The sequence below is a fragment of the Pseudopipra pipra genome, chromosome 20 (genome assembly GCF_036250125.1).
Source record: "Pseudopipra pipra isolate bDixPip1 chromosome 20, bDixPip1.hap1, whole genome shotgun sequence".
Taxonomy (NCBI): Eukaryota; Metazoa; Chordata; class Aves; order Passeriformes; family Pipridae; genus Pseudopipra; species Pseudopipra pipra.
This window is the reverse complement of record NC_087568.1, coordinates 3,939,930-3,951,712: the sequence shown is the minus strand read 5'-3', so window position 1 is coordinate 3,951,712 and position 11,783 is coordinate 3,939,930. Positions and strand designations below refer to the sequence as shown.

At 52.2% G+C, this 11,783-nt stretch overlaps 1 protein-coding gene across 2 annotated transcripts; it reads left to right on the top strand.

Moving 5' to 3' along the window:
- Positions 1-879: 879 nt before the first annotated feature.
- Positions 880-11,661, top strand: CACFD1 (calcium channel flower domain containing 1). Of its 2 annotated transcripts, none has more exons than XM_064676789.1 (5): positions 880-1,275; positions 6,008-6,080; positions 6,518-6,611; positions 6,727-6,834; positions 7,306-11,661. In XM_064676789.1, the coding sequence occupies exons 1-5, from the start codon at positions 1,152-1,154 to the stop codon at positions 7,357-7,359; spliced, it is 453 nt and encodes a 150-aa protein (XP_064532859.1). In that variant the 5' UTR covers positions 880-1,151; the 3' UTR covers positions 7,360-11,661. The 2 variants fall into 2 exon arrangements, with proteins under 2 accessions (XP_064532859.1, XP_064532857.1); XM_064676787.1 differs by having other exon boundaries at positions 886-1,275; positions 6,486-6,611.
- The last annotated feature ends 122 nt before the right edge of the window (positions 11,662-11,783 follow it).

Below are 11,783 nucleotides of genomic sequence, written 5' to 3'. Positions count from 1 at the left end.
CCCTGCTTCTGCTTTCTCTCAGTTGGATTCTCTGACATCCTTTCACAACCACAAATATTCGTCTTAATTAATAGTTGTTTTTTTGCTGGTTAAACGTGGAGTGCTTTTGCTTGCCAGCCTCTAGATTTACGTCCCATTCCTGGAAGAGCTAGAAAGTAGATTCCTGAAGCGAGATCCTCGAGGAGCTGGATATATCAGCTATCCCACTGCAGTGCGTGGGTGATGCAGGCACTGGGCCTTCATTTCCTGTCTGACAGGAGATGGTAATGAAAAGACATCCTTTTCTTAATCCTTTTTTTGTAACCTTCTAGCAGATGGGATCTGTCTTCCCACTCTGCTCTGGATCCCAAGTCTCACTGCTATTTATTGTTCCAGATCAACTGTGCAGAGTTGGGCTCTGGTTACTGACCGTGTGCTCCATGTTCATCTGCAAAAAACGCAGCTGTTGTCTCTATAATTTAAGAGAATTCAGGGTGTTTCCCTGTACCATTTGTTTGGATTACCAACAGGTTGCCAACTGGGACACCCCTGACTTGCAAAGCTCTACTTCTGCTCCCATTTTCTAGGGGAAAAACACTGATTCCATTCTGATAAGGGGAGCTGTACCTCTTATCTCTAGGGCGGAATTTTGTAACAGTGTTAAATTCACCTTAATGCAAGGATTCACGTGTCCCTTTCTGGGTGAGCAAACACTGCCTGCAGGGATAACAACACCCAGTTGTTTGCCAGCGGATCCAGAGCTCCTGTGCCCCCAAGACCCCGGCGTGGGGGTGCACGGCTGTGCCTCCGCTTATGAATATGTACAGAGCGGGCTCTGCCCACCAGCCTTTTAATGAGAGTGACATCAAAGCCCAAAGCCCTGCCTGCTGCCGGGGGGGACCCAGAATGCAACACACGCAGGGAGACGTGGAGGCAGCTCCGCTGGCATCGCTGCTGCTGCAGGCACAGACCCTCCATTGTCAGCCCTGGGGGGGCCCGGCCCTGCATGGGGACGCGGGGACAGGCCCAGCAGCACCAGGGCTGGGCGTAGGGGGTGTCCCCTGGAGGGGGGCACAGGGGGGGTGTCACCTGCAGGGCGGGCATCCTGCGCTACCAGGGCTCAGGTGGGGCGCGGGGGGGCTGCCCCGTGAGCCCCCCGGAGCAGGGGGGAGATGAGCGCTCAGGATGAGCAGTTCCCAGCAGCAGCCCCTGAGCCAGCGGCTCCCTCCGCCGATGATGGCATGACCTGGTGGTACAGGTGGCTCTGCAGGATTGCCGGGGTCATCGGGGGCATGTGTAAGTATCCCCTTCCCTCGCAGCCAGAGGTTCCCCCTGGGCGCTGTTTCTGCATGTGAAAGCGCGTGTGTCCGGGGACCTGCCACCTCTTGTTTGGGGTCTTGTTGGTGCAGGGGGGTCGTGCCACGAAAGCCTTTTGGGGTTATGGGTTTGTGTATGCTCTGGACACTCGTGTGCTGCTTTTTTGGGTAGAAGGAGGAGCGGTGGCTGTGCCTGAGGAGGGATGGCTGTAGCTGCCCACGAGGGATGTGCTTTGTGCTCACCGAACCTGAACTTTGGCACCTGGGAGAAAGGGACGTCACGGTGGGGGGGAACTGCAAATCCTCGAGTTTCTTCTTGGATATAGCACTCCCTGGAAGTGATGGGAGCAGCAGCTGAGCCCCTGGTACTGCAGGGGAGGGCTATGGGCAGATAAATGAGATTTTACTGCAAGCACCAGGGTCAGGGTGCTCGTGCTCAGCAGGGTCAGGTCAGGGCTGGAAGGAGGGCCACAGGGTTTGGTTCATCTTATTTGTCTTTTGGGTGTTTATATGTTCCTGCAACTTATTTTCTTTCCCCATCCTGACCGTTGGAGTGTGTTTCCCATCGCTTCTATTGCTGATTGCACAGGCCCTGCCTGTGGGGTTTTTTGAAGGTGAATAATGGACTTGGTTTGTGTTGTGTGTTTTTAAGGGGTTTGGTAGGACACTGAGAACAGAACTGCAGACAGCAGAGCGAGTTGGCTGCGCTCTGAATTACCTGCTGCTGAAAAAAATTTTCCCAGGGAAAGAGTCTTTGCAACTTTGCCAGAAATCAGCCTGTCCTGGAGTGCTGTTTTGCTACATTCTGTGGAGAGATTAATAGCCTTTAAAAGCAGGAGGGACTGTTATGACCGCTTAGTCTGATCTCCTGCAGAGCACAGGATGGAGAATTTCTTCTGCTTCAGGTCCATGACTTCGAGTTAAACAAGAGGGTTTCTCAGCCAGTGCAGTCAGCCCTGATTTATTCCATCAGCTGTAGCATTTTGTCTGATCCCCCTCTCTCCCTTCCCATGCCTGCCTCTTGCCTCGGGGCTGCACAAGCCCACGGTGCTTTCAGAGGTGACATTTGTGGGCCGTGGTATTGTTGGGCAGGCTGGCGACAGCCCTTTTTGGCCGGGCTGGCAAAACACGTGCTGCTCACGCCCTTTCATGCCTTGGGTGCTGAAATTCTGGAGGTGTGACAGGATTTGGTGGGGCTGCTCCGACGGGGCCAAACCTCCCGGCCTCGCCATGCCCTGCCGGAGGCCCCCGCGCTTCTGGCCCGGCCGCCGGCCAGGACACCAGCTGGGATGTGTCTGTGGAGCAGGTCCCAGGTGGGGGTTTAGTGGAGCAGCGTCTTTCCCACAGGCTGGGGCTGTAGCCCCGGTGCTTTTCCTGCTGTTCTGTCCCATGCAGAGCTCAGGGGGCTCTGTCCCATGCAGGGTGAGGAGCTGGAGAGAAGGTGGGTCACACTGGTGGCACTGCCCACCTCGTGCTAGAGCAGCTCACGAGGGGCTCAAAAAGTGCAAGCCTCTGGAGACTTTTCTTTCCTCCCCCTCTGTCTTCGTGTTTCAAAGCAGCTGAATTATACTTGGATTATTTTTCCAACCTTTTGTTCACAGCTCTGAGAACTCTTGACTTGTTTTTACAGGAAAGCCGAGAGTTTTACGTATTTGGGTGAGTCTGGGAGAAGAAGCTTTTGGAAGAAGAGACAGGTTCTTAACAGGATTGCCAAAAATTTGGGCAGTGACAGCTTGTTCTGTAGGCCTGACTATCTCCCTCCATGAGGTTCATGAGGCAGTGAAACACAAACTCTCCTTATGAGCAGGGAAATGAAGGACTGTGGAAAGAGACAACCAGTGCCCCGTGCTGGTAACATTCCTCTTCAAAATGCTGCTTGTTCAGCATCACCTTGTTGAAGGTGGATGATTTGGAGAAGGGGTGATGAATAAAACAGCAAGGCTGGAGTTTGCTGCTATTCTCAAAGCTCACTATGAAAAAACAGAGCTCATTTACAAGGATTGTGGTGCTGGATTATTTCTTACAGAAGGAAAAACGCCCTGCAGAAAGGAAGAGAAAGTTTGTTAGTGGAGGTGAGACAGGCAGACAACATCTGCCACATGCAAACACCTGCAGCCACAACTTGCTTAAGCCAGAAAAGTCCAGGGGCTGGAGCAGGAACCAGACAGACAAAGTTCAGGATCTGTCTCTGGCTCTTTTACACGCTGGCTTGGTGACCTTGGCCAAGTCCCTTCTCTCCCTTGTGTTCCTGTTTGTAATAGGATGAGGAGAGTCTGTGGCTTTTGTAAAATGCTCTAGGAGCAAAAATAGGCTTGTGTTGAGGACAGTGACCAGCTGCTGGAAATGAATAGAGCCTTTGTGGGGAAGGGTGTCCTTCCCCCCTCATTTTAGCTCCCAGTTATTTGTGCTTCCTCAGGGATTCGAGATGGGACAGCGGTTAAACAAATGGCAGAACTGTCTGTCTTCCATAGCTTACGTGCCACTGAGCATTGTCTGCATTTTAACCCTATCATGAGGCTCTGTTTTGCAGAAAGAAATCTCTGGCTTGGCAGCTCAGTCCCCTTTTGGCTGCTGAGGCAGGAGCTGATCCTGCCCCAGTGGGACAGGGATGCACCAGGCAGCTGTGGGATGTGCTGCTCTGCAAGGGAGGCCCAAGGTCACCGGCTCATTATCTGCCTCTGTGGCTGTTGGCAGCCACCTCTGAGTGCAGTGTTCCTGCGATCCCAAACCTTTGACTCCTTTCCTGCTGGTTGGTGCTCCTGCTGACAAAGGGACATGCTCAGCTCAGGCTCTTCCTGGTTCATTAGTCCATTGGCAAGCGGGTTGGTTGCTGAGCTGACACTGCTGCAGGGACACTTAGTGCTCAAGGGTTGTTTTGGGGTGTTTGAGGTCAAACCAAACCAGAACCCTGGCAAAACAACCCCTGCTTGGCTTGATTAAAAAAAAAAAAAAAGGATAAGGCCAAAAATTTGCTTGGAAAAGAACATTCTGCTTCCCTCGGTTTGTTCTGTGGTGGAGACCAGCTGGGAACTGCCTGGACCTCTACACTCTGCTGTGCTGCTCAGCCAGGCAGAGTCCTGCCCAAGCCCTGGCTGTGTTTTGGGGATAGTTCACAGGTTTTACTGCTCTGCTAATCATAAAGTGCCAGAAAGTCATTCAGCATTATTGTCAGGAGTGTGCCTTCCTGGGGAAGAGCGAGTGCCACAAGCCTGCAGTGCTTCCCCTGAGCTCCCCTTCCATCAGCATCCAAGGGTTTGTTTGCCACAGAGAATTAGAACCCCTGGTGTTGTGCCCTGCTCTCTGTGCTGCTCCCAGCTCCCAGCAATCCTGCTTGCCATTGCTTTTCCAGCTCTCCAGCTGTTTGCATGTGTGGCTTTGGAGCAGATCATCCCACCCCAGTGCCTCAGTTTCCCCTGCAGTGTGGGGACACTGACACTGTCCCTCTGGGGAGAATGAGAAGTGTCCTTGGAGCATGGATGTTAATATATCCTCTGGCATTTCTGCTAGCTGATCTTGCTCTTGCAGGATTCTCCAAAATATTTTGGGTCCTGTGGAATTAGTTCTAGGAAATGTTTGAAATTAACCTTGTTTAGTGTTTCCTAAAACCGGGAGGTCATTTGCTTGTGGGATGACCTTCGGTCGGTCCTATGATTGCCTGCAATTCTGCATCCCAGCCTGGTAAATAAGGATAACCACTTTTAAAGGAACTTTGAGGATTCAGCAGTCGCTGCTTGAAAGAAACCTTGCAAGCATATGCTAGGCTTTTGAAGGTCAGGGCTGCTCACAGCAGCTCTGCTGGGGGATCCCCTGAGCAGACACTCCTGAAATCCCCGATCCCAGGCTGGTCTTGTTCTCACAGAGGGACTCTGCTGCTCTCCACTGTGCTGCTGATCATCCCCAAAACAGCCTTTAAGGGCCACAGAATTAATTTTAGCTGGAGTTTTACAGGCTGGTGTTGTTTACTGTGGACTCAGCCCGTGTCTCTGCCCTCCCTCCCCGGGCTCGGGTTCCCGGTGTGCAGCGGCCGCCGTCTGGCATCGGCAGAGGGAAGGGGTTGTATCAAGTGCCAGGAACACTCTGCAAGTTTAATGAGGCAGGAAGGAGGTGGCTGCAGCCTCTGCTTGGTTGCTGCTGCCTGGTTCCTCTCCTTGTGTTAGTCAGGAGTGCTGGGGCTGTTTTGGGCTCTGCTTTATTTGTATTAGCAGAGACCCAAACTTGGCTCTTTTCTGCCCATCTCTAGAGGAGTTGCACAGGACCAGCAGCATGTGGTAAAGACAGGGTTCACCTCTGCTCTGTTTATTGTTTGCTTGTGTGCCAGTCGTGTTTTTGCTGAACTGTCCCTGTGCTGCTCAGAGGTGGTGCCTGCTGGCACTGCTTTGTTCACCCCAGGACAAAGCAGTAATTCCTTGGCTCATAAAAATCAGGTGCACGTAAAAATCACGTAAAAGCAAACACTCTGTTGTTCTACACAAGTGAAATAGTTGTTCAAGTGTCATGCTGAGACATCAAGTGCTTGGAGCAAAAGGATACCCAGCCAGAGGAACTGGAAAGAAACCCTCTCCCGGGCATCCCAGGCTCTTTTTTTGGGCCATCAGAACTTTCCACCCACCCTCCTGTGCTTCTCTGCAGTGCCTAGAGGTGCTGGCCAAGGGCTCCTGATCGTAGGCACGCAGGATGCTGTTCGTGGTCACTGAAAACCTCTTTCTTTCCAGCCTGTGCCATCGCTGGTCTCTGGAACTGTGTCACCATCAACCCCCTGAACATCGCAGCCGGCGTGTGGATGATGTGAGCAGGGTTTCCTTTCGTTTTTCTGCTGGGAGGGAGGTTCTGTTAATTAGACTCCTCTGAGAAAGGGACAGAGCTGCTCTACTTGGGCAGCGGATGGGAGCGAAACATCCCTCAAACTCTGGGAATTCCCATATCTTGCTCTGCCAAACGGGTTGAGATACTGAGTTTATTCTATTTATGTTATTTCTTTGTGTCTTTTTGGGTAAATACTCAGATACCCTTGACAAAATAACACCAGGGTTTGGGAATTATCAAGGAGAAGGGGGGGAGCACCGTGGGGTCCAGCCTCACCATTCCCTCTGCCTGTGTTTGGGCGTGGAGCAGGTGGTCTCTGGGGGGGCTGGGGGGACACTGCTGACCCCCACTCTGGGCTGGATTAACTCTATTTTGCTCTGTCCGGAGGCTCAACGCCTTTGTCCTGTTCCTGTGTGAAGCCCCTTTCTGCTGCCAGTTCATCGAGTTCGCCAACGCCGTCTCCGCCAGGGCGGACAAGCTGCGGGCCTGGCAGAAAGCGGCTTTTTACTGCGGGTGAGGACGCTCCGGGGCCCTGGTGGGGATGCACGTGGGCACAGCGTGATGGGTGAGCACCCCTGCACCCCGTGGGGAGGGCAGCCAGGCTCTGAGGGCTGCCTCTGTCTTCCAGGATGGCCGTGTTCCCCGTCGTGCTCAGCCTGACGCTGACCACGCTCTTCGGAAACGCCATCGCCTTCGCCACCGGGGTCCTTTACGGTCTGTCGGCGCTGGGCAAGAAGTAAGAGATGTTTGTCTGCTTGGGGAGGGGGAGGTGGAGCTCCAGCCCTCACCCCATCTGCCTCCCTAAGGTTCTGCTTTCCTCTTGCACTAACCGTGCTTTTGGGTGTAAATGCTCCCAGAGAAAATCTCCCTGGCATCATCTCGGAGCCCGGGGGAGGAAGGCCCCAGGGTTTGCTGAAGCTCTGAGCTTCTGGGACTTCAGAAGCTTCAGACTAGGTTGCCCTGAGGGTCCCAGCCCTCTTTCTGCAGCTGTTGAGTGGATGGGCCCAGCTCTGGGGCAATGAGCAGCTTTGGTGGGGGGTTGGAGAGGGCCAGCAAGTCTCATCTCACTGTTGGAATCCCTCAGCACAGATGGCCAGGGTGAGCCAGTGGAGCTGGGCCCCAGCTGGGAGATGTCTCTGCCAGGGGCTGTACCCACCATGGTGGGCACCTGGAGTTCACATCCCCACGCTGTCCCTTCTCTCCACAGGGGAGATGCCATTTCCTACGCTCGGATCCACCAGCAGCAGAAGCAAATGGATGAAGAGAAGCTCACGGGGACCCTGGAGGGACAGGCTCTCTGAGGCACACAGGGTAACCTCTCCTGGACACTGAGATGGTGAAGATATGGAAATCCACTCTGCCCTTCCCTGTGCCTGCTCCCCTCTCTGCTACACTGCAATTTCCCTGGACACTGCAGCACCTGGAAATCTCAGGGGCTGGGGCAGGCTGTGCCCTCTTCTCACACCAGCAGCCAGACTTCAGCATGTTGGTCCCTCTCTCCTCCTCAACCCTCAACCAAATATCTCACAGTCCCTTAATTTTTTAATATTTTTTTTCTTTTTGCTGCAGAGGTGCTGGCCCTCTGAGTGCTGCTTTCCCAGCCTGAACAGGCAGCCTTTTCTGGGGGTGCCCCTTTGGGAACTGCTCTCTGGATGGGTGAGGAGGGACAGAGGTGACCTGCCAGCTCCTTGCCTGCGCTGGTCTTGTGGGAAAGGACTTCTAGAAAAAAACCCATAAAGACAATAACCATCTCTGCAGAGGAGCTGCCAGAGGTGCTGGGGCAGATCCTGGGACCTACAAAGCACAGTCTCTGCTCCCTCTGGTCACAGCTGCAGGCAGTTACTGCGATTTACTTGAATTACAAGAATTCATTTCTTTGTCTTAATAAGGGCACTTTTCTTAAGCTTCACTCTTTTACTGGGGCAGAAGGGAAACAATGTTTGCTGTACCTCAGCTGGAAAAGGGTGTTGTTGCTTGAGCCAGGTGGGATTTTTTGCTGGTGTGAACATCCTTCTTTTGTAGGCCTGGGACCCATCCCTTTGTGGAAGGGACCTGCTCTTTGCTTGCCTGGTACAGCCTTTGTCTTTGGGCTCGTGTTGCTTTTGCATCAGTCCTGAGTTGGGTTTGCATGGAAGGGTTGAATATCCTTCCTGTGCAAATAGAGAGGAGGCTGCACCGTTTCACTGTGGACAGCTGGGGTGTCTTGCTTCATTATTCCAGGCTCTATCAATGGTTTTCATGTTGTATTTTCTGTTTGCTTTGTACCAGGCAGCACAGAACTGTTTCAGACCCCCTTCTTCTCATCATGGTTTCTTCTGAGGGTTTTAATTTATTTGATTTTTACATGGTTGCTTTTTGATTAGGAAAAAGGGGAATAATTTATTTCTAGTTATTTAAGTATTTTGATGGGACTCATTTTCTCTGGATATAGGAGAAAGGAGTGCTCTGTTTCCTGTCCTTCAAAGGGCTGCCTCTTTCACCAGGGGTCTCTGAACCCAGGGACAGCCCTGGCTGCTGTAATGGGAATGCTGCAAAATCCAATTTCAGCCTTCAGAGCATTACTTAGACTTTTGAAAAGTGTGTTGTCCTTTGACCCCTTTGTCTTGTTGCTGGCTTGACAAAGTGTGTTTTCCCCCTCTTCTGGGAGAGGGGAGGAAGGAAAACTAGGCTGTAACTGCTGTATTGGAGCTGCCACAACCCTTTGTGGCCCCAGCTGAATCCCTGGGGAGCAGAGGGGTTGTGCTGTGGCCTGAGAAAGGCTGGAGGCTGAGTGCTGTCTGTCCTGCAGGGATGGGTGCTGCGGGAGGAAGGCACCACATCCAGTGGGATGCTCCAGTGGGAATAGCCTCTCTGCTCTCCACAGGGTGTCCCTGTGCAGCACCTCCACTGGGGAGTTCAAGGGCAGAGTCCTGCCTTGTGAGCAGGACATGTGCTCTGATTTCAGGGGGTTTGGGGAGTTCTGTAGTGTTTAGTAGAGGAATGTTGCAGACTGGTGCACGTAGCTACCAGCATGTCTTTGGTAGTGACTGCTTTGCTCTGTGAGTAGTTCCACAGTAGCTTTAGTGACAGGAGGTGAGAGGCAAAGCAGAGGCATTGGGGTAACACTTGCAGGCTGGTCTGAGGGGCCACAGAACTGGTGGGACCCTCGTGCCTTCATCTGACTGTCCTGATGCCAGGGACCAGCAGTGGTCCCTGGGGCTGGGGCAGGTGGGTGCTGCTCCAGGAGGGCTCCCTGGCACAGACAGGCCCTCTCTGCTCCCTTGGATGCCAACAGTGCTGTCATGGTGTGTTTTGTGGCAGAGGGTCCTGACCCTGGGGCTGAGGCAAGTGAACAATCTACACCAATCTACCACTGTGAGTGGGATGCAAAGCTCAGCTCTGAGCTGAAAATGGGCCTCAGGGACTCTTCTGTAAGAGCCAAGCTGGAGCCTTCAGCCACAATGATTAAAGTGTCTCTGTGCCTGCCACAAGTGGGGGTGTCTCAGATCTGTGCTCCAAGGGTGCTGACTCCTACAGGTGCCTGTCTGGAGTGGGAACTTGGGAATTTTGGCTGTCTGATGCAGCTGAAACCAAGCCAGATGCTGCCATCATTGCAGACAGGCTTGGTGACAGCACCCATGGCTTTTAAGAGTTGTAGCAACAGTTAGTGGATGGTCTCACCTCCCTGTGGGCAAGAGACTGTTTTGTGGAGATAGAAAGGACCTTTAGAGTAGTAGCATCACAGTAGTTAATATGCCCATTCACAGTGCATGGTGGTTATTAGTTGTCTTTAGAGGCACCCTCGGGGTGCCTGGAGCTGTGTAAGGACAAATGAAGTTCAAACCCTGCTCTGGAGGTTTTACAGGCTCAACCTAATCCCTGCTGGTGGCATCCAGGCTGGATGGCTGATCCACGGGCTGCCTGTGGAAGAGGTTCTGCTTGCCAGGTCTGGAAAAGGCTTCCTGGGAGACAATGGGATAGAAAGTTTGTTATGTGAGAGCTGAGGAGTGGGTGATGCATTGGCTACAGCGAGCTGTTGACACCTGGGCACTGGCAGCACACAGGCAGGGCCTGTTACATCATGTGAGCATTTATACAGAGTGCAACTCTTCCATGTCCTGTTCAGCCAGGAAGCTGACAGCACTCGTGCCTGTCAGCTCCACTGTCCCCTGGGGCTGCCCACTGGGCGTGAAGGGCAGAGCAGAGCTCGCTTTCTGCTGCAGACCCAGACCTCACTGCTCTGGGCAGGAGCTGGTTTTGTAACACCAATTGATTCTCTGTGTGTGCAGTGAATAAAAAGACCATTCTACCTCTGGAAAGAGCCACTGTGATTTCTCAGACTCTAAAATGTTGTAGCAAAAACCATCAGACTTTCTATACCGAAGAAAGGAGGTCACTCAGAAAATACTTCTCCAGTGAGGTTCTCTCAGGACCTGAAGAGTCCAACCTTATTTCATATTTGGGCATTTTCTCCTTAGGCTGAGCTTCCTGGGAAGCTCAATTCATGTTTGTCATTTTTTCCTCAGGGAAAAAACACCAACTGTCTTCAGGGAAGGGTTTCACTGAAGATATCAAGACCTGGTCCATGGCCATGTGAGAAAAAGAACATTCTAGCACAGGGCTGCCAGAGATCCTGATCTTCAGAAGGTCAGTGGAAACCAGAGGCTCTTGAGAGCTCTGGTAGTCAGGCCACGCTTAGAAACAGTCAGATTCCAGCCAGGGCTGAACATCTTTCTGGAAAAGGGTCTCAACAGCAAAGGGTAGGTTTAATGCTGAATGTTCTCTGTGTTTATTTCAATCCACCTCTCTCCCTCTGTCCTAGGCTGCTTTAAATTAATGCTAAATGCTAATGTGATAAAGCACATCTTCTCTTAGGTGATTTCTCTCACCTCCTGCTGCAGGAGATCTAAATGCCAACTGGCATATCTTAAGGGCTGGGTCATGTGTGCTGTTTTACCCCCTGCTTCCTTGTGGCAGCAGGTTTAATGTTCCGAGAATGGGAGGGCACAGGCATCTCCACCAGCCCTCGGGGTGCCAAGTGCATTTCAGGAGGTTGGACAAATGCCTGGGCACATCATCTCCCAGCTCAGCCTTTGTTGTTCTGCCCTTCTGGGAGGAGTTAGGTTGGATGTGAGACTCAGCAAGGCCATTAGTTCCTCAGCGTCATAACCTCCTCCTGCAGCTGTGTTTTACCTAGGGTTAGGCTCTAAAAGATAATTGAAAAAAGACCTTAATCTTGCAGGACACACAGGAAAGGGGTAAGAGCAATTTGCTCCTAACTATGCAGCTGAAATCTCAAAGTGATGGAGGGGGAGGCTCCACACAACTGTGATGGAGGCACATCCACCTTCCTCTTTGTGGATGAGTAAAACCCTGGGGTGGGAAGGACCCACCCCCTTACAAAGTGTTGTCAGTACTCACTGTGTCTTTCCTACAGTATCACTTGCACTACAGCTGAATGTTTGTCTGTTCCTGTTCTTTTGTCCTGGATTTTCTTTGTGAACTGTATTTGGTCCTGTTCATTAGGCTTCTAGTGTAATGTGTGTTTTTAGAGCAATAAAACGTGGCAGCTTTTTATACAAAATACCTGGCTCTGCCTCTTTCACAGTCCTTGAGTACACAAGGCTCATGTAGAAGCTGCAGGCTGCTGTGCTCCCCTTGCCACAGTCCTGCTCTGCCTCTCCTGTCCCACCCACCAGCAGCTCT

Bases quoted from the DNA above. Each gene is read 5' to 3' on its own strand.
- CACFD1 (XM_064676787.1), top strand. From the start codon at position 1,152: ATGAGCGCTCAGGATGAGCAGTTCCCAGCAGCAGCCCCTGAGCCAGCG. The intron at 1,276-6,007 runs GTAAGTATCCCC...CTTTCTTTCCAG, and splicing joins CGGGGTCATCGGGGGCATGT to CCTGTGCCATCGCTGGTCTC. The intron at 6,081-6,485 runs GTGAGCAGGGTT...CTCTGTCCGGAG, and splicing joins GCAGCCGGCGTGTGGATGAT to GCTCAACGCCTTTGTCCTGT.